We start from the raw sequence: 23,315 nt of genomic DNA on the forward strand, positions 1-23,315 counted from the left end.
AGAGTGAGCCCTGTCTCAAAAAGAAGAGAGGAGCAGAGAGGAGAGACTATTGCAAATTTCAGGTAACTTGATAAGAAGAGTTACAGATTTGGCAAATCCTGTTTGATAGGGGTACAATTAGCTATTTTAAATCATTTTCATAGTTTCTGGAAATGCAGAAATTAGAGTTTGTAAACTCATGAATACAGCATAAAAATCAACAAGAAAGAACTTGTACCTTTCACTCTAAAGTGATCTCATTACGGAATTAAGTTGTCTTACTTTTCTTTGCCACAGAAGCCATTAACAAACCTGTGCATATTTAAACGTGCTCCACAAATAACTGAATTTCATGAAGATTGTTTTAAAAAGCACTGACTGTAACCTCACGTCATTTGCAAATGATAAATAAATTCTGCAGTATCTATGATTTCCTTCTATAAGCAAGATTCGTTTTGAGAATGTAATCAAACATCTTCCTTGCTTAGCAACCACAGGTAAGGAGCTAACATGTCATGAGTCATGATTCTATGTGTACAGTATGCAGGTCAGTGGCATGATTTCAATACCTTTTGGATTCCTGCTGTCATGCTTTCAAAGCCAATATTAACACAAAACATTAGAATGGATGAGAGTTAAGATGCAAATGCTCTCCTAATCAATCAATTGACATACACATAGTGTGATCTGGTGCAATCTCCTGCACCAAGCTGACAGTAGCATCTGTAAATTAACACCAGTGTAAAAATAGCCGACAGACATGCCTTCATAAGAAATTTGTGTTTCACCAATTTAGTTAAGCCAAAGATGAAGGCACATTTAAATTAGTATTAAGGTAACGACTCTGACATTCACCTAATCAACAGTAAATCTTTGAAGAAAGATAAACGGTGGGTAATGAAACAGTTCTGGAAAATTTTACCTGTAACCATTGTGACTGGTCATTGTGGCCAGAAGTCCAGGCGTTCACTTTGCCTTGCTTGTCCAGCCGAGCTTTCCTTGGTTCCCAAGTGAACATGTCCATGTTGAGCGTTCTGAAGATGCTGGAGGCAGTGATCTGATAGTCTTGTATATGTCCTGATTTCATACCCAAAGGTTCAGAACAACCTGAGATAAAATGAGAAAGGCTCCATGAGAAAAACAATTTATTACCCTGGAACTTTTCTGTGTTCATTTTGGATAGGCAAGAGAAGATTAAACATAATGCTATTCATTCCTCCAAAGAGAAAGCATCTAAATTTAAAAAAAAAAAGCTATAATCAGAAATAAATCTGAAACAAAATCGAAAAACAAGATAGTCAATTCAAGCTATTTTGTCAGAATATATTTTGGAAAAATTGAAAACAAGACAGACAATTTAAACTACTTTTCTGTGGCAGATGATCCTGCACAATGAAAACAATCTTGAAATGCTCTCTCCTGTCTCATTACGAGAGGGTTCCCGACTGCTCCCTAGTTTTCAACAGTTTCATTGTGCCTTTAAAAATGGGATATTTTATCACAAAGTATATTTGTTTTTCTTTATTTGTTTTCATATTACTGCAAATGAAAATTCCCTCAGTACAAAGTCATTTTCACAAACTGCTCCACTGTTATATTTTAAACTGAATAGCATTTTGTTTTTCAGGAAATATGTTAATCTTTATCACTGATCCTTGTAACACCAAAATGGCTTCCTCTGTAAGACAGGAATCTAATATTTACTGAGTGTATACCATGGGCTGGGCATTGTGGAAGTGTAATTTAAACTAATAGATAACAGAAAACAATAAGATGATTCTACCAAAATTGGACTACTCCTGGACAAAACTTTGAAAAATTATTTTATTTCAATCATATTCAATAACCTATACAGTTTAGGTGTTTTTGTTAGATTCTCAAATCTATCACATATAGTTTTTAGTTTAATATGGTCAAAATTTTGGCTTGCCTGTTCTTGAAAAATTATATGCATGTACATATGTTTGTGTGTGTATGTATATACACACAATTTCCCAATCTTGAATTGCAACTGTGACAAATGCTCTTCACAAATTTTGTAATAAAGAGCATGATTCTATCACAAAACAAGCCAGGGGCTAGTTATTTGGCTGTTAAATTTTGGTCAAGTAACTCACAAGGTGAGTTTGATTATCAAGGAATCAAAGATGAAACGAGGACACTTCTCCAACCCAGTACTTTCTCCTCACACTCTGCTGTCCCATTTTCCAGCTGTGTGGTCTTACCCTGTTATTTAATTACTTTCTGCCTCAATTTACTCATTTTTAAGATGGTGATAATAATAGAAACTACCTCAAAGAAGTGTTCTAAGAAATTAGTTAATAAACATAAAGTACTTAGAAACACTGCTGGCACACAGCATTCAGTCAATGTTAGCTATTTGTACGATTTCTGTAAAACTCATCTCGACAGATGGCAATGGTAAGTTCCCGAATATCAGCATATCAACAAGTACTGAATAATATTGAATAATTGGGTACAGTTTCTAAAACTAGACCCTTTTGACAGTCTAAACTACAAAAGAGGTGCTTTAGAACTCTTCATTGATCAGCAACTCTTAGCTATAACTAACTGCTTTCTGTCCTGGTCAATCTAGATTACTTCTCCTTCTTGAGGCTCCTCATATTTCCCTTCACCTCCACCATCTAGGTAATGCATATCCTATGAAAACATGGAAAACATGGCATGGAGGGCTGTGTGTCTTAACACGAGTACATTTTGGTATAGGAGATACGTATCTGAAGCCTCCTGATTAAGATAGTTGTAACGCCTACATGTATATTCTGGATGAAAAAAAAGTCATAACAAATCTCTAAGATTATAGAAAGTTCGACCAGGCTTAATGGCATGCTGTTTATCTTCAGGAAGTTAGTTCCATAGTAACATGAATTGTCTGCATTGAAAACTGACTTGTTCTTTTATCCCCATCTTTGCCTCTGCCTGCATCCCACTCCCCGTCTTTGAAAACTTGGCTTAGTTTGCAGGAGATACAAGGGAAGAAGAAAGGTAGTTGTTTCCCTCTTTTTGTGATATAATACAGTACTGAATGGAAAAGGAACGCCTTAACTTTGACCATTTCTGCTTAGCCATAAAATTCACTTCCTAGCCATTCTGTTGTCTAGTATTTAGCTCAGAAGTGCCAAATAATTATTTGTTCATAATGAATATTCCTCCTCTAATTATGGTCCTAATCTATTACATTCCAAACATCTTAAGTCATACCTCTTTCAGATAATTTAGGAGATGATCTTTAGAAGTGTCTGGGAAGAGATTACCTGCTGATCTTCTAGGCAGGGTGAAAGATTTTAATAACAATTTACTGAATGCAATAAGGTTTTACAGTGTTCCACTGGATTGTGGAAAACAATTTGGTACATTACATTAGTGTTTATTTCCAAGTGTTATAGCTAACCTCTCTGTCAATGTGCCTCATGCCACAAATTTTACTTCTTATCCATATGATTTCATGCATATAAATTAATTAACTCTTTTTACCAGTGTGGCCAGCACTTGAACAAAATGAAGTGTTAATGATTAAATTGGTATTTCTATAGTGAAGTGCTCTGGTTTTTAAAAGCATCTACTCTCTGCATGCAAGTTCAAAATCAATTTGCTGTGCTGGGACATGCAGCATTGCTTCCTTTTGAGAAAATAAAACCTGTAAAGTGTCAGGTGTAACCTCTTGTCAAACTTGGAAGTAAAATATATTCACATCTTAGGGGTGTAACCATGCCATATATGAAAGACTGACCCTCATGAATCAAAAGACTGAAAAATTGTGGAAGGTGATGTTAAGCAACTAAAAACCATGTGGCTTGCAGCAGACCTCATCATAGTGTGGCTTCCTCTTGATTGCTTTATGATAAATGGCTTAGGGATGACACTGGTCTGTGATGATATAGTGACATGGAATACAAACACTGTACAGCAATAAGTCTGCTAAGATTTACTGGATCCTGATAACTGGCGTAAATAAACTGAATTAAATTACCAAAATAAGGAAAAGACCTCTGTTAGGATAATTAATGGTACTAAAGCAAATGTTGTTTGCTTTAAAAAATATACCAACATAGAATATGAAAATGTGATTCTTAAAATAGGTTCACTTGCCTGTCCAAATTACTCTAATTCTTAAAATGTAATGGACTTATTAAAAATTGGCCATTTTAATAGTAAATTTTATTTGCTTGAAAATCATTCTTTTTCAAGGCAACACAAATAAATCTAGGAAGAGAAACGGATATAAAGTGTGCGCTTTAACCTATAGGTAACCTCTAGAAATGAATGAAAAGCTCACAGTTGTCTCTTTGCAGGGAGTTGTTCTCCTATTTTTAATTAAGTGGTATTGTTTTAGGTTTGGTAAAGGTTTTTCCTCACTTCAGGGTTACATTAAAAAGTGGAGCACACATGCACTTCTAGTTTTCTTCACAGTTGTTTGAACAAAATAATTTCAGGCCACTACGGCAAAGATAGTTTGTAAATTGTGATGACAGAAATATAAGAACAACTACCAAAAATACAAGTGAAATGCCTAGAAAAAATTTTCTATTTCGTTCAGAATCTAGCTATATTGAAATGGGGCCACTGTAAGATCCACACATTAAGTCTTCATCTTTATATCTAATATTGATGTTCCTGGGGGACTCTGAGTCCTTTGATAGATTATCCTTAAGCTGGATAACCACTATTTGTACAATAAGCAGGTTGCCAGCTAAGAATGATCCAAGAATGAATTTATACTAGCAATCTTGGTATTGAAATATTGTCCCCTTGGGAGGAATGATAAATTTACATGTTTCATAAAACCTAAAAAAAAGTTCTTACAGTAGACAGACAAAGATAAAGTTCTCATGGTAGATGGACAAAGATAAAGCTTACTTTTCTGTGTCACGTAGCCTAACCTTAACTGCAATTTATGAGGTCAGCCAGATTCCTTTTACTGAACTTTTGTTACAAAACAGAAATCATAGTTATTATGCAAAACAATGAGACACATCTAAAACTAACCAGTTTCCCCTGAGAATTCCTTGCGCTTTCTTTGACCACTCAACAAAACACATTACTCTTTCTATATTAATTCTACCCTGTAGCATGTTTTAGAACTTGTTTTTTCTACACATAAACACACACTGGTTCTCCCTGAATCATGTTGTAGACATTTTGCAGCAGAAATAAATTTCTATGCTTGTTGAATTTGCAGGTTGGCAACAGACTACATACAAATATGCTTTTTTGTTTTCTTTAAATAGAATATAGAAGGAGTTAATATGAGACTTACCCGACAGTTCACAGCCAAGAAGTTCCATTCGCAAAGTGCAATGTCTTCGACAAACTTGGGGATAGAGTCTTACATACTGAGCTTTTATAGGGGGTGTAAAAGAGTTAGCATACGGAGTGTTGTTATCAATGTTTCCACGAAACACCTATATAAAAACATAATACAGAGTTTAAAATTATTCATTGCAACAGCTTCTTTACCTATTTTTACATATTGACCCTATCTGTACCTTACCGAGAATAATCCTTCAAAGATCAGATTATGTAATTTGGGAGTATGGAGCATTTGAGAAGTACCTTCCCATGAGGAGTGAATATAAAACCCATACATAAAATTCTAATTAAAACTGTAAACCACTGTGGCCCATGATATGATCTATATTCCACAATGATTATCTTGTCAATTTTAAGGCCAGTCTTTCAGAACCAGGGAAGTGCTGTTCTTTTTTGAGAAATGGACACCTTAAATCCTTCAATTTAATCTGGGACTGCCTGTTCATTTTACTGCTTAGTGTTCATACTGTTTGAGGCAGGATCTAGTCCTCGCTACTGCTTCCTGATCATCCAGTCTCTCTAATGCTACGATCTTGATGCTTTAAGGTTTGACTCATCAAGATTATATCTTTATAAACTAGGCCCAAATAATTGGATAATAGACTTAGAATTCCTTATTAAAATTTCCAGCTAAAAACTATGTTTGCCTCTAAAAATCAAGTACTAAAATGTGTCATTGTAAATTCATTAAGACTTATTCTTATTTTACTTTTTATGTAAACCAAAAACCTTATTTAAATTCATTTAAGAGGGTAATTTAAAAAATATTTTATATAATTTATTAGAGTCTAGTATAATGTTTGATTTTAAATGGAATGATTTGCAGTCCTGGTATTTTTAAAATTAAATTTTTTTGAGGAAGAACTAACAAAAGAATGGGGAATATCATAGGAAAAGAAAAGGAGATACTGAATATTCTAGCCAATACCTCTAAACTATTTTATTTTGCTAAGTAACAAATCTTTTTCCCAATATGAAGCATATGAAGATATATATCTTTTCTATCATTTAGTGCTTTTCTTGCTTTTAAGATAATAGTTTTGATTAATATAATAGTTATTTCATTAAGAAGTGTGTTAATCACAAAAGCAATAAAAATGAAATAAAAATCTATTGTTAAAATAAAGCTTGTCATACAAAAGACTATGTCCATCTGTGTCAAAGTATTTGTAGTACCACCAATTAAAACCTGTGAAAATCTTAAATGTCAGCCACTTTAAATTTAGAAATTGGAGAAATTTCTACTCCCTTCACTGCACTAGCCCAATTAAAAACAAGAAGCAATGGTAATTTAGTTTAATCAACATGAGTTTTCTCCTGAAAACCTTGTCATTTGATAATCAATGATTATCAATGACATTTTACTTTTAAATTAAGTAGGTTAAATCACTCTTACCATGTCTTCATTGGTGCCTTTGACTTTGTACATTGCCCAAGTCTTTCCATCATTACTGTAGGCAATTTTGTAGGATTTTATATACTCTGGGCTTCCAATCCTCTTGGCTCCTTGGGTAATCACACCAGTAACTCTCATTTTCCTTTGCAAATTTATCTGAAAAGACAAGCATAATCAATAATCTTATTGCTTTCAGGATAAGAAAACTGAAAATATGAATTTTAGGAATGGAACATTATTAATGCAGGTTAATAATAACATAAAAAGCTAATAATTCTCATTTATCAGTTTTTACTGATAAATATTTAAAATAGGCATATATTAAGTTTAGCTTTAAAATCTCTTTCTATAATGAAATACTATTTTTAAGTAAACAAATATTTGTGAACAGGCTTTGAAAAGGGCAATATGCCTCAGAAATACAAGTATAGAAAGCATTTGGTTTCTCATGATATGCAGATGTAGCTTAATAAACTGAAAAATGGGAATATTCTCTTGTCAAAGTAATCTGTGCCATTATTATAAACTTCTATTGTCAACATAACTTAATGTGTATAAACTGATTTAAGCTTCTAGAAATTTCCATTTACAATAAAACATGACAATTTCACTGAGGTCTCTGAATACCAGAATTTTAAAAAGTAAAGACAACAATGATGTCAAAATCAAAAACAAACAAGTATCTCTTCAGTTTCTATACCTTTACTCTGTAGTCTGTGGCAAATCAAAAAAAAAAAAAAAATTAAATAATTGATTTGCTTTTTTCTTCATTTTATTATATGTAAAATCTCTAACTGGGATTTTCTCTCTCCATATTTTCTCTCCATTCCAAACCACTTTACAACAGTTTGCTTCAGGAGTAACATACAACAAATAATATTGTTAATATTCTTCTCATATTTAATAGAGATATCTTTTTGACACTTAACATTTAATAACAATTAAATGCTACAATGTAGAAAAGTGCCTTATTCATATACTGTAAACATTAAAATGTGTTCTATTCACTTTAAAATGCCTTTATTATGTCTATAAAATCTTTTATATGTTCTTGATAAATTGCTATAAATCACCCTCTCCAAAAATACAAATTGGAAAAATTTAAATATGTCATAGTATGATATTAAGTTAATGACTCAGAACTCATTTTCCAAAGAAAACCAGAAAATCTTCAGATGCATTCAAGTGATTAGACTTTTCCTAGGATGAGTCTTTGAGAATTAGCATTTAGTTACTCTATCACCATTGTTTCTGAGTCTCCTAAAGTCTCATTTTACTTGTTGAAACCTCATAAAGTCCCTCCCTCAACTATTGCCCACAAGGTGATTCTCAGGCTTACTCATATATAAAGAAAATCTGGTTTTGATTAGTAAAATTTTTGTGTTAAAATCCTGGCCCTATGGTCGCTTTTTTCCTTGAACAATGCTAAGTGGATGGACTCAGATATCCAAGTTTGGTTTTCTCATTTTGATGTTCAGACATCACACAACCATTACAACCATGAATACATTTTAACTTGCATTCCTCTTTGGAGATTCAAAAAGACAATATCCCTCATAAATGTAAATTTTACTTACTACTCAATATTTATCTACATTAATCTACATTAGTCCTTTAAAGATTGATTTTGAAGTTTTAACTGTGCAACTTGAAATAGGGAATGTCTGAACAATAGTTTATTTCAGTATGCTAGGTAAATTATCACATTGCTATGGGTCACATTCTTTCAGTATTTTATGCATGACGTTTTCTTTTTTTTTTTTTTAATCTGAGATCTTTGTAGTTTAAACATTCCCAATACATATAACATACACAGTGGAAACTTTGAATCATGTTTTTTCCCATTTTGGAAGCCAAGTTTCACATTTGATGTTGCTGAACATTCCTTTTTCAATTATCTTTTATCTCATTTCAATTATCTTGTTTATACCTCTTGTAGATAGCCAAATTACCTTTGCTAGAGTTTTGGCCCATGAGCTATAGAGACAAATTTTCTAAAGCTTTAATTGTAGATGCATGGTAGTATCAAAAAATAAAAATCTGAGTTTGTGTTTTTCTCTAAATCATTACAAATCATGTAAGAATTCTACTTGCTCTAATATTTAGAAGCTCTGCATATATATTTTAGGAAGATGGAATTGCAGTTAGTTATGCATCACCCAATTTGAATTGTGTCTAGTCTAACTTTTAGTAGATATTTGTAATTAAATTTTGGCACTGTTTCCATTAAACACAAAACTAAAATAAAAAAATTATAAGAACACAGGCTCAAGATCACTAAGTTTTAGTAATTACAGGTTTTAAAGTTTTGACTTTACATATATCTAGGACTATTAAGCTTGGAAAATAAGACATTCAATATAAAGAAGCTAAGATGTCACCATCACAGTCATACTTAAATTTAATACCAGTAAACTATGTTGCCATAGAAAATAAACTAAATAAGCCTTGAAGGAAATATATAGTATGATTCTAGAAACATCTCCACTTATGAATATCTGCAAGTGATTCCTTTCCATCCCATTCTAACATTATTTTGTGATCTCTTTGTAAAATAACAATGACTAAAATGTGACCTTAGTTTTATTCTCCCTGTATTAACTATACCACATACTATGTAAAAGGTCTACTGAGGATTGCATCAGAAATTTCTAAACTATTCTCTATGAGCTTGATGGATGCTTGAAAAGGGAATAAAATATTTTTATTTATGTATCTGATTTGAGAGAAATTGTTGTTCCACTGGATGATAGGTACACTGCATATCCTTAAAAAGCAAAAGTGCATTGTAAGATATTTTGAGCAAATGTTGTCCTCCTACATTAATATAAATAGAAAGAATGATAATCTGAATTTAGAATGCTTAGAACATATGCTAAGGGTATGTAGAAGGGAGGAACAGACTGATGGGGGTTTCAGTCCTGCTTTTGTCACTTCCAACCTACGTAATCTTGAACAATTTTTCTAAGCTTTTTGAAATTTAATTTCCTCTCTTGTAAAGGGGGTTTTAACAAAATATGTGAAGACTATATGATATGTACGTGTAAAATATTAACATCTGCCACCTACAAAGCTCTTAGAACAACTGTTTTTTTTTTGTTTTGATTTTGTTTTGTTTTTTTAAATGGAAAGAAACATTTCCTTTACATCTTCTGCCTTTAACCACTCAATGCCAGAAAATCTGGATTTTGAGAAGTGTATTTATAAAAGCCGATAATCATAATGATATGGGAAGGGGACAGGGACATGCTGGGAGTAGAAGGGTGGGGACCCTGGCGAGGGCTCCATCCTCGAGCCTGTACCCACGGATCTAGGCGAGGACAAGCACTCATGTTTTCATGCCCAAATGTTGCATTTTCCAAAGCCACCTGGTCCACTATGCCCCCATCCTGTGCCTATAAAAGCCCCAATGCCCTAGTGGGCACACACACAGGCAACAGGACATTGAGAGGAACACACCGGCAGAAGAGCACACAGGTGGCTGGTGGGCGTGGAGAGGAGCAGAGAAGCAGGAGAGCACACTGACAGGCACCGGCGACTCTGGCAGGCCATTGACTGGCAGAACAATGTGGACACCAAGGGGAATTTGGCCAGGGCAGTTGGAGGAGAGTCCTGCCTCTAAGCAGCCCAACTCCAGGGGACAATCACCTTCCCACTCCATATCCCTTCTGGCTCCCCATCCACCTCACTGAGAGCTACTTCTACCACTCAGTAAAACCTTGCACTGCTTCTCCAAGGCCACGTGTGATCTGATTTTTCCAGTACACCAAGGCAAGAACCCCGGGATAGAGAAAGCCCTCTGTCCTTGTGATAAGGCAAAGGGTCTAATTTAGCTGATTAACACAAGCTGCCTACAGATGACAAAACTAAAAGAGCACACCGTAACACCCCCAGTGGGGCTTCGGGAGCTGTAAACATTCACCCCTAGAAGTTGCTGTGGGGTCAGAGCCCACACTCCCCCATCACCTGCCCATCTGTCTCCTCCCACTAGGGGTTTTGCACAGGGAGACACTGAAGAAGCAAGCCACACCCCATCACACACCCTGTGAGGTGGACAAGGGAACTTTTCCTGTTTCAATAACAACCATATGAAGATAATTTTGCAAACAACTTCCAAAGCTATCTTAGGGCTACTATGGTTAAGTGTGTGTGTGTGTCTGTGTGTTTGTGTGTTTAAACCTAATCATAAGCTTTATCAATGGGACGCAGAATTAATAGGTTCATGACAAGACAGCAACTAGCACAGGCTACTGGCCCTCTCTCCTGAATCCAGCACTTAAGTTGCCCTGGGACAGAACATCACTGAGCAGGCTTTGAAATTTATCAAACTCTAAAACAAAAACTATGGTAAAGCCTTAGTGTAAGTGGAAATTTGTGATCCCAGTGTATGTTTGTGTGTCTGGGCTTTATCAAGGGGAACTCAAAGGGCTCATAAACATTATCAGGCTTGGGAAGAACTTTCTAGATGTTCTATTTCTTTTTCTCATTCTCATTTTGCTTGTTGAGCTATTCCTGATCTACCCAGTTTCTGCCCACTACCAGTGAGAAGCAGTGGAAAAATGTGGGCCTGGCTTAGAGGGGAGTCTGTAGACAGTAGCGGGCCTCAGTGTTGTACTCTCTGCCCTCTACATCCCAGTTTATGGACTAAGGAGATAAAACAGAGTGATGAGGTCCTGGTAAGAGCAGTGTCTGAGGCAGATGAAGTCTTTTGCAGGAAAGGGGGCTGCAGAGTCCAAACAGATTATAACTCTGTTATGAGGTATCCTCTCTACACCAATTCAATCCACCTGTAGTAGCTCAAGCTGGGCCATAGATTTCACCCTTCCTTCTAGGTACATCACTAGCCAAGCTATTAATAACAAATTCTCTATGGAATGTAAACACAATGATCAAAAGGAAAAAAAAATAACAGAACTAACACTAGAATAAAGAGTAATCTAATAAAGAACAGATTCAGATTTTAAAATTCCAAAGAAATCCCTGAAAAGACAAAGCCTTTCTGAAACATAAGACAGGAACAAGTATATAAATAAGAACCAATTGGAAATATTGGATAATTGGATATAAAAATATAATTGTCTAAATAAAATTCCCAATGGAGTGGTTTCAATAACAAAGAAGCAAAGAGACATAGCTGAAGAATAAACTAGTAAGCAGCAAGACAGGGTTATAAAACACTTTCCAGAAGGGAAGAGGATGAGTTGCCAAGATTGCTCATATTGGGGGATGATGCAACTAACAATTTACTTTGAAAATTCTAGAGAAGTAAGAAATAGTAAAAAGAAGTAAGAAATAGTAAAAACTAATAAGTTCTGCCAAGTTTGCTTACATAATATCAACATGTAACTATCCTACACCAGCAATTATCAACTGAAAATATAATCAAAATAGTGTGATGTTGGCACACATTAAGACATATAAATAGAACAAAATAGAAAACCAACAAATAGACTCCAATATGTAGGAAACTTTTGCATATGAAATAAATGATACTTAAATGAGAGGAGAAAAGACAGAGTATTAAATAATTGGGTTGGGACAATTTGATAAACTTCTCAAATAAATTTAGATCATTGTCTATTACCCCATCCAATAATAAGTTCCAAGTAAACTGCACACCTAAATTTAAAAGAGAATGAAACCACAAAATAATCAGAGGAATACACAGAATTAAAAAAAATCTCAGAGATGAAAATGGCTTTCTATTCATGACACTAGATTTTAAAATGCTATGAATTAAAGTAAAAACTTCTTCATGGTTACAAGCAAAATAAAGTCAAAATACAAATGACAAATGGAGATTAAACTTTTATAAATTATATCATAGCAAATGATTGATATCTCAAATCAAAGATATGAGAATACACATATTGATAGGTAAAACCAACTAACCCAATAGAAAGAAATGGGCAAAGGATTTGTTTAGTAGCCATTAAAATAAATACATGTGGACTTTAAACGTATGAAAAGATAATCCTATTCATAATACAAAGTAAATTAAATCTACACCAAGTTGTCATAATTCACCTATCAAAAACAAAAATAAAAATGTTGGAATACACAGTATTGCAAGAATGTAGAGAAACAGGCATGTTTATACCAATGAGAGTATAAATGACATAGTTTTCCTGTGATAGTGTAATGACATAGTATTTATGAAAGACAATTTGGTTATACGAAACAATGACAAACAAACATTCTCTTTAACGCAGCAATTCTATGTTAAAAAGTATAGGTAAACTGATGTTGGCAAAAGGTTATTCCCTACAGCACTGTACATGATAAAACACAATTTCAACAATTAAAAGTATTTATCAATAGGCATCTAATTAATTTTATTATGAGAGAAGTCCAGAAAAGAAGATGTTATTCACTTGTAAAACATAAGAAGGAATAACATGAAGGAGGAAGGGACGAAGGGATAGAGGGGTGAGAAATAAATGGAGGGATGGTGGGGAGAGAGAGAGACAGATAGCATAATGCTGTGGAAAGAGTACTAAGACTTCAGCAACAGGACAGAATGGCAAAACACAATATCAGATAATATCAAGTATTGGTGAAGTATTCTGATGTTGATGATGGGAGTGTAAACGATTAGTCATCTCCATCTATTCATTTTTAGTAAAATTAAGCAACCCTATTTCTGGGTATTTTTCCCTGAAAAACTTTTGCATACATGCTCAAGAAGAAATCCATACACATATCTATTGTAATAACATTTATTTTAGCAAAGGAGAGCAGCTTAGGTGGATATCCCCAGAGGAATCAAATATTAAAATATAAAATGTACCTGTGTGTATGTGTGTATGTGTGAGCTCTCACACAATAAATATACTTTATAAGAATCAGAAATGATGAACTGGATTTCTATATGGCTATCTAAAAAACATAAGAATATGTGAAAAAGAAACAAGGTAATTAAATACACAGAATATCATGTATGTAAATTTAAAAACACACCTTACAATATAACGGCGTTTATTCCCCAATAATTGACTTCAACATGAAGGTAGAATGAAAGGTTACACATCGACTACTAGGTTGCACTTACACAGGGGAAGAGGAACAGGAAGGAAGGAGGAAAGAGAGTAACAATTTCCTTGCTCAGACTGATGATAATAATGTGCCTTGAAATAGGGAGGTGTAGTCTTAAATCAGTGCTGGCAGGTGATATCTGAATTGGGGGAAAAGTCATTGAATTCTCTCATTTACTAAATGTATGGCCATATTATGTAATAGTACAGTTACCTACAAAAGTGATCGGAGTGTTAAATGCAGAGGTCCTAAATCTCTTGGAATTTCTTGGGTGACAGAAACTTCTTTTGTTCTAATGTAGTGACTCTTGATAGGCTCCTGAATAGCCTTGGGATGGAAGTGGTTGCCCAGGGAACCAATCATGTAATTAGAGGGTTGGAACTTCAGCCCCACCCCTCAAACTCTGGGAAGCGGAGAGGGGCTTAATACTGAGTTGACCATTATGGCCAATGATTTAATCAATCAGGCCTAAATAATGAAACTTACATAAAACCTTCAAATAACAGGTTTCTGTCAGCTTTCAGGTTGCTGAATTCATAGAGGATCCTGGAGGGTGTCACATCAGAGAGGGGAAGGAAGTTTCCCCCATCGCTTCCCCAACATCTCACCCTATGCTTTTCATCTGCTTGTTCATCTACATCCTTTGTAATATCCTTTATAATAAACTAGTAAATGTGTTTCCCTGATTTCTGTGAGGCATCCTAGCAAATTAACTGAACCCAGGGAGGGTGTTGTGGGAACTCCAATTTATAGCCAGTTTGTCAGAAATATAAAATATAAGTGACAGCTTACTATTTGCAATTAGTGTCTGAAGTAGGAGAAAGTCTTGTGGGGCTAAGCCTTTAACCTGTGGAGTGTGCAGTAATGGGTTCGTATCAGAAATCAGTAAACTGTAGAACATCCAGTCAGCGTCCACCGAATAAATGGTTATTAGTGGGGAGAATCACTGTTTCGTGACCAGAAGTAAAGTGTTAAATGTAAGAGTAGGAAATTTTTTTTCCCCCTTTCTCAAACAAGTCTGTTTTCAACTGGTCAGAGTGAAAACAATTCTCCTACTAAGGCTTTTGCTTTGGAGCTGACAATACAAATGTGCCTCAGGCAAAAAGAACAGGTAACCATCTGTTTTGGGTGATACCAGAAATAACTCGAGCTTCCCAGCCAGTTCTAAATAGAGTCCCAATGATTTGGATTGCAAATATGTCACTTAAGGGATAAACAAATAAAGAGACAAGCATGATCACCAAAAGTTTCTAGTTAAAAAGCACAGTTAAAAAGTTACAGGGATTTGCAACTCCCTTGTTCTTTCACATTATCTTATTAATATCAAGTATTTTGTCAAATGCATCATTAACACATTCTCTGAAGGCTTGGGTGGTGAGAAGCATCATGAACACACATAAGGAGAAAGGCTTTGAAGGCGTTTAAGGATAGAAAGAGTAACTCAAATGTAACTAGTCCTGGTGGCTACAGTAGAATCTCTCCTAAACCACCTCCGTATCAGCAACGACCTGCCCACTGCCACTCTTCACTGCCACTGTGAAACATACCCACTGCTCTACACATCAGACACATTAGGCAGTTCTCTGCTCAGCCAACTCTCTTCTGTTCTTGCAGATGAATTGCACACTAATCAAGGGTTATTTGTGTTTGTTCCCCAATCTGTTTTCTTTTCTAGTTGTGATTGTTATTCTACTTATGAAATTTAATTAAACATAATTGATAAAATGTGACTGGAAAAGAAAAGGTTTTTTTTTTCCTATGAAAACATGAAAAAGCTTGCCGACAAATTTCAAAAAGGCATAGTACTAAAAAGTCTATAATACTGGGATAAGTATTTAATATCTAGGATTCTATACTGGAATAATTTCACCCATATGTTTAAACAAAGAAATAAAAACAAGGATCAATATGCATTGCTTGATGTAGTTTAAGAAACATGGTATGGAATTTAAATGCTTTTTTATTTCAATCAAGGTTTTTAGTAACTAACCAAACACTAGTTCTATTGCTCCAGATAAGAGGACCTTTAAACTGCTATCCTCCATTGTTCTGAATGCTGCTTAGCTTTTGACATGTGTTCAATTAACTTAACTGTCCTCTTTGAATAACCATGGGAAAAAGAACACATATGCGTAAACATAAAACTATAATCTCTTTATGATTCTCTGCACCTGAAAAAACTTCCCAATTAAAGTGAAACACCCCATTCACTACACAGCATGGAACAGAAGCAATACACCACCAGAGGTGAAATCTGTTAGCATTTCCAGGAGTCTGGGCCAGGTATAACCATTTCCGCTGTATCTCCACCTGTTTCTGAAGGGCTTCCACTATATTGTACTCATCTCCCCTCTCTTGGTACTAGCTGTTAGAGTTTCTTCACATCCTCCATCACTCACAGCTATGCATTCAGGAGTGAACTGAGCTGTGGCTACATGGTTTTGAAGACTTCAGCTTGTATATTAAGTATGAAGAAACGGTAAATATTAAGGTAGTCTCCTAACTCCATCTAGGATGGTAAAGGGTTAGCAGGCAAGTGAAAATGGATTGCCAGCTGTGGTCCCCGACTTTTCTTATCCAGTATATTATTTTCTTATCCAGTATGTTATTTGCAAATAACAACGCCAACAGAACAGTTTCCAAGTTTTGCTATGATGATACTTGTTACCTTTCCATGTGTGAAAATATTATTGGTAGTGGTAGCAAGTGTCCTCATATTTTAAATGCTGATTTTGGATCAATTAAACATCAAGACAAAAACAAATACCACAAATAAAAAGTTAAAAGGTACTTCTGGGAAACAGAAACCTGTGATGTTCTTTATTTTTATGCACTGAAGATAAAAGAAGTCTGCAAAGCAAACAGACACTCTATTACAAAAGGCAGCATGTTTTCTAGGATATTAATTTCTAGCATGGTAGAGTGTGAATGAATTAGCAAAAAAAGAAATAAGAGAGCTAAACAGAAGGAGTGGGTGCCTTTGGAACCCCTATGCAGTAGATATTATCAAGGGACAACTTAGCATTCTACATTCTTTGTGGTCTTCTGGCATTATTGTAATCCAAATTTATACGATCTTAACATTTGCATTTTAAAAATAAAATAAAATAAATACATTTTAGGAATTAAATTGCATTATCACATTGAAATATATTGATATATGTTCTGAAAAATAACCAAAAGGTGTTTATTTCATGGTGTTCCTTGATAATTTAAGTTTATAATTCAAAAAATATGTATGAATGAGCTAAATATTGCTTAGTTGTTTCTGTTATTGGGTTGTTACTATAGACCTAAAGGTAGCTGCTAGGAATGTTTTATACTGAACCAGATTACTGAATGTCAGACATATTAGGAGTAAGTTTTTAATATGTTGTCCAAAATCAGACCCATATTGGCAATATTCCATAATCTCATAACATGTCCCCTGATATAAAAGATTCATTGCAGTCTGTAATGAAGTTTCCCTGGAAGAGGTCATATCTTTTAGTCCTCCCACTTGTCTACACATTTCAAGAGCAGGGATCGATTTGTAATTTGCATTATATTTCCATGGGCATATGGGTACTACACTTAAATATTTAATTATTTTAAAAATAAAATTGGAAAGATAAAATAGCTTAAACTGTTTTAACATTCTGAATAATTTTATGAGTGAATAGATTCTGAAATTTGAAGTCAGTGTTTTGCACAGCAAATCAACATTTGGGACTGGACTTACTGGGTTTGGGACCTGTACTTATTAGGTGTTAGGGATAATGGTGGTGCTATGAGAATGCTGGAAAGATGTGAAGCAAAAGTCTGGAATTGGGAGTCCTGTACTGTCTTTGGGGTGTGCAAAGAGGCTCCTTCTTTTTAGGTGTTGATCAGTACAGTATGACCACTGAGGGCCAAAATTGCCTGTCTTGACCACAGGATGTTAAAAGAAAGAACAATAAAAGTTTTGTTTCTTCTAAAGTTTTGTAATCTTAACAGTAGATGACTCTAGCTAAGAGCAAGATGTTTGTCTTCTGAAAACCAGGATTGTAATCCACCTGTCCTCGGGTACTAGCTAACATAAACTTGGGCAAGTTTTTTAACCTTTGTAAGCCAGAATTTCTTCATCCATACAACGGTAGTAAATTCTATCTAACTCACAGGGTTATCTGAGTTTTAAAGGTGTCCCTTAGGTACCCTGCATCTTTAAGTCTTCAATGGTTGGTTGTTATCATTACCATTTTTGCTCAGAAAAGAGGGAAATTAAGTTTATCATTTACAAATGTAGAAAAAATATGAGTAACAAAGAACTAAATGATTTTTAAATTCACATTAATCAGGTTCCTTTTGACTTTTAAAAAATTAACTTTATTCAAAATGCTTTTATACACATAATATAGTATTTGATTTGTTCTTTACTGTTCTTTATATTAACTCTAAAAGATAAATGGGATGATTCTGGTCATCAGTATGGTACAAGTAGGGGAAGAAGATGTGGAATTGTGGTCATCTCTGCTCCCTTGGAAGTAAAGAGCAGAAAACACAGAGAAAAATCAAACTCACAACCTCTTAGTAAAGTAGGAATATAGTTTACATGTTTTCAAAAAATAAAGTTTCAAACAATTCTATATAGCAAGAAATAAATTATTTGAAATTTAGGAGGAAAAATATAGAGGATATTCCATCATTTAAAAATAATAATTTTGCTGAACAGACGTTGGCAGTTAGGAAATCTTTTAAAAACTCACATATTCTATATTTTATGAAATATTTTATTTCTACTTCCTCTAAATAGCATAATATAATCTGATCTAACATATTCTAACCTTGAAGAATAAATTATTTTTAAATGAGAGAACATCTTTCTTTAATTTTTTTATTTTTTTACTCTGATCTAAATTTAGAAAACAAATTATTTTTAATTATCAAAAGCTACCTCATTCTCATCACTGACTAGACTCATTCATATAAGAATTGCATCTGTAACACCAGTTTTACAGTTAATTTTATAAAGAGTGAATAGAACAATATATATGTTTCTGGCATTCATGATTTCCCACAAGGTCATCACAACTTATTTTTCCAGCAGTATCTCTGATTATTATTACATGTGCATTTTGCTTTTAAATAACAGCTAAAAGTATTTAATTCATCAATTTTTTGCATTGTCTACAGAGTCTAAACACTACGATAGATGCATGGAAATCTATAAGGACAGGAGAGATCTTTGCACTATTCACATGTAATCTAGAAAAGAAAAGACACACAAACAACAAATTGAAACACAGAGAAGAACATTATAAATGATAGCAGGACAAACACTTTGCCAGAGTAAAAAATGTATGTGTTTTAATTTAAAGAGGTGAAAACCACTGAAGTTTTGAAAACAGAGAACGATCTAAGAATGGAGAAAATCAATAGTTTGATTTAAAAAAAAAAAAACAAGTGTAATTTACTTTGCATAATTTTGAATGTCCTGATAACATAATTAAAGTATTTTGTTAAAATTTTACATAATTTTAAAAATTATATGAGTCTTAGGATTTGGAGTTTATGATTTCTAAATGTAAATATGTGAAACATAAAAACATATGGGAAAAAATATGTGAAACATAAAAACATGCTCCTTTAGCTCAGAGGAGTTTGTTATTACCCACCTTCTGAAGTCTACCTCTGTCAATTTGTCAATCTCATTCTCCATCCTGTTTTGCACCCTTGCTGGAGAAGTGCTGTGATCATTTGGAGAAGAGGCATTCTGGCTTTTGAAATTTTCAGCGTTTTTGTGCTGAGTTTTTCTCAACTTCATGGATTTATCTACCTTTGTTGAGGCTGATGACCTTTGGATGGAGTTTTTGTGTTGGGGGGTCTTTTTTGTTGATGTTGTTGTTGTTGCTTTCTGTTTGTTAGTTTTTCTTCTGACAGGCCCTTCTTCTGCAGGTCTGCTGCAGTTTGTTGGAGGTCCACTCCAGACCCCTTTTCACCTGGGTATCACCACTGGAGGGTGCAGAACAGCAAAGACTGCTGCCTGCTTCTTCCTCTGGAAGATTCATCCCAGAGGGCCGCTGGCCTGACGCCAACCAGAACTCTCCTGTATGATGTCGACCCCTGTTGCAAGGTCTCTCCCAGTCAGGAGGCATGGGGGTCAGCACCCACTTGAAGAGGCAGTCTGTCCCTTAGCAGAGTTGGTGCACTGTGCTGGGAGAATTCCCTTGTCAGGATAAGCCGCTTTCTTCAGAGCCTGCAGGCAGGAAAAACTAAGTTCCCTGAAGCTGTGCCTGGAGCTGCCCCTTCCCCCAGGTGCTCTATCCCAGGGAGATGAGGGTTTTATCTGTAAACCTGTGACTGGGGCTGCTGTATTTCCTTCAGAGATTCCCTGCCCAGTAAGGAGGAATCTGGCCACAGCTGCTTTGCCATGCTATGGTGAATTCCATCCAGTCCACATTTACCAGCCTTCTTAGCACTTTCAGGGGAAAAACTGCCTACTAAAGCCACAGCAATAGCAGATGCCCCTCCCTTGACCAAGCTCAATCAACCCAGGACGACTTCAGACTGCTGTGCTGGCAGTGAGAATTTCAAGCCAGTGGTTCTTAGCTTGCTGGGCTCCATGTGGGTGGGACCTGCTGAGTGAGACCACTTGGCTCCCTGGCTTCAGCCCCCTTTCCAGGTATGTGGATGGTTCTCTTGTCTCACTGAAGCCCAGGTGCCATTAGCGTACAAAAAAAACTCCTGCAGCTAGCTCAGTGCCTACCAAAACAGCTGCTCAGCTTTGTGTTTGAAACCCCTGGCCCTGGTGGTATAGACTCACAAGGTATGTCCTGATCTGCTGACTATAAAAATCTACCCAGGGCGGGTAGCATGATCCCTCACTGTTTCCCTTGGCTGGGGGAGGCAGGTCACCTGGCTCCTTGCACTTCCTAAGTGACGCCCGACCCTGCTTCTGCTTGCTCTCCATGGGTTGCACCCACAGCCTAACCAGTCCCAATGAGATGAACTGGATATCACAGATGGAAAAGCAGAAATCAACGTCCTTCTGTGTTGGTCTTGCTGGGAGCTGCAGACTGTAGCTGTTTCTGTTTCGTCATCTTGGCCCCTCCAAAAAGGGCTTCCTTTTTTAAACTTAAGAAATTGTTAAGGCGCTATCATATTCTGCCTTGAATCTAGTCATGATCGTGGTTTTATGCAAACTCATATTAGGTATGAGACAGTTCAGTTCCAAGTGATAGAAAACCCAAACAAACAATGTCTTAAAAAGAAAGAGGCTTCTCCTTTGTGTAAATGTGTGACTACACAGAAGGGGCTGATAAATCAGGGCCCTAGGTATATTCTGTCTTGTTATCCAGTGTATATACCTGATCTCGTGGTCCAGAATGGCAGCCCCTGAGTTCCTGGAAGAATAGAGGCAAGGATGAAGAGGGGTTAAGAGGATGTGTGGGTACTCTCTGTTAAAAAAGATTCCCAGGAACTACCATGTGACATTTTTGCTTATATGCCTTAAGACATTTGAGAGTCATATGGCCACATCTATTGTTGGGAATGAGAGGTTGGGAAATATATTTAGCTATTAATCTCTTTACTATGAAAACAGATGGAAAGGATGTTGGGTAATAGTTGAAAGTCTTGACTACAACTCTTAATAAATATTTGTTGAATTATTGAGAACGTGCATTTATCAATCATTGGCTTTGTGGCCAATACATGACTAAACATCCTTTGTATAATCTTCACAACAACTTTAAGAGGCCATCTATTTTTGTTGACACTTTGTATATAAAGAAGACATACCTTAGAGTGGCCCAGTAACTTTGTTCAAGGTGACAGTCAATGGTCAGTAGACCCAGGATCACTGATCTTGAACATCCTCTTCCTTCCCCATATAATATAACTGCTTATGTAAATGTGCTTCACTTGCATTAGATTTAAACATCCAGGGAACAGGTAATGTGATTTATTTATCCTCACTTTATTTACTAATTCATTTAAATATATTTACTGAGCAAGTAAAAAGTGTTCTCAGTCTTGGGGATATGAAAAGGATTATGATAGCATATTTGTTTCACTTTTTTATGAAATGTTAGTTATTAGCCACCAATCATTGAGATTGGTGAGAATACAAAGTGAGCCAATAGATAGTATTTCTGCCCTCATGAAACTTACCTAATAAACAATATCTTACATAGTCTAAGATCTAGTCTACATCATTTTCCTTACTAGCTGTGGCAATGGCTGTGCTTGAAAAAAACAAGAAGCTGTGAGAACATATATTAGAAGAATGGAATCTAGTTGAGAGGAAGAACAGGGGTAGGGAAAGCTTCCCTGAGGAATTGGCATCTAGACAGCAATTGGTACAGAGGAAATAATAAATATATTGAATGAATGAATAAATCCATTAATTTAAATGAAGTTGGGTGTCTCTTGGGAATATGTTTTTTTCTAAGCTTGGAAGAAAAGAATGAAGTACCCTTCAAGAAGTCCCATATGGCTGGAACTCACAGAGTAAATTCTTCTCATTTCCCAGATCATAATTGCTGAATGAAATCAAATAGCTTTTTCTCTCTCACTGACCACAGAATGAAGTAGAAAACTTTCATATCAGATAATTTGAAATGTTTTCTCTACTCCAGTAAGCTCCACATGGGCAGAGAGAAGTTATATATTGCCCAAATAGCTCTCTACAAATAGTAGCTGCTCAATAAATATTCATTCTTCCTCTGTAGATTGGATACTCAGAAAAACATTCCAAAAAGTATCAGAGAATGCACTGATGTTTCAAAATTTATGTACATCTTTCCAAATCCAGGTTAATGCATGCTCTTAAAAAGAAGAAGCTAAGATTTATTGGCAACATATTTAAATGTTTAGGAGTTTTTGTTTCTTCTTTGTTTTGTTTTGTCCTGTGAGACAATCACATTTTGGTGTAAGAGCTTCTGCAAAGCTGACATTATGTAAAAATACTGGCTTACATTGGGCTCCTGCTAAGGAAAGTAAGATAAAAATATTCACACATACTTCTAAAATTCAGTACTTTATCTCTTAACAACACTAATGATAGTAATAAACTAAGGAGACCTGCATTGAACATAGTTTTTTTTTTAATCTGAGAAATGAAAATATTGCCCATGTATTATGAATTCAGAGAAATGTTTCAAAGTGATTGAAGCATTAAATATATAATAGAAGCAAGAAAATCTGAGAGCTTATTTGTGGGGGGAAAAGGAGAGCTTTATTATTTTTTTCAAGAGTCCAAATCATAACAAAATAAAATGATCTATACTAAGTACATTAGCAATAGGATGAAATAGCTACTACTTTAATTAAATATATCAGTTCTGGAGAAAACAGCAGGAGCAGTAGCAAAAACATTAAAAACAAATGCATGGAGAAAATGTAACCAACATATGATATAAAAGAGAAATGTTCTGAAAGAAGAATTAAAGGAGAAAATATACACTTATTTAGAACCTCAAAATTCAGTGTATCTCTTCTCTAGGGTCCTGCAAAATGCTACTTTCAGGTAAGCTATAGTCTTGGAAACTGTTTTGATGAAAATGGAAATAGGAGAAAATGAAACTTAATTTAGAAGTTCCCAATTGTTCCCTAC

At 35.1% G+C, this 23,315-nt stretch overlaps 1 protein-coding gene across 1 annotated transcript in view; it reads right to left on the reverse strand.

Annotated features, from left to right (window-relative positions):
• The window catches only part of EDIL3 (EGF like repeats and discoidin domains 3), a 449,134-nt gene that overhangs the window by 120,794 nt on the left and 305,025 nt on the right, over positions 1-23,315 (reverse strand). The window contains exons 7-9 of the mRNA XM_064376103.1: positions 6,707-6,862; positions 5,258-5,402; positions 902-1,086 (exon numbers count right to left, since the gene is read on the reverse strand). Coding sequence (XP_064232173.1) covers positions 902-1,086; positions 5,258-5,402; positions 6,707-6,862 — 486 coding nt within the window. The remainder of the gene's footprint in view (positions 1-901; positions 1,087-5,257; positions 5,403-6,706; positions 6,863-23,315) is intronic.

Source organism: Aotus nancymaae, unplaced genomic scaffold, assembly GCF_030222135.1.
Source record: "Aotus nancymaae isolate 86718 unplaced genomic scaffold, 86718_ANA_hifiasm-v0.15.2.pri h1tg000014l, whole genome shotgun sequence".
Taxonomy (NCBI): Eukaryota; Metazoa; Chordata; class Mammalia; order Primates; family Aotidae; genus Aotus; species Aotus nancymaae.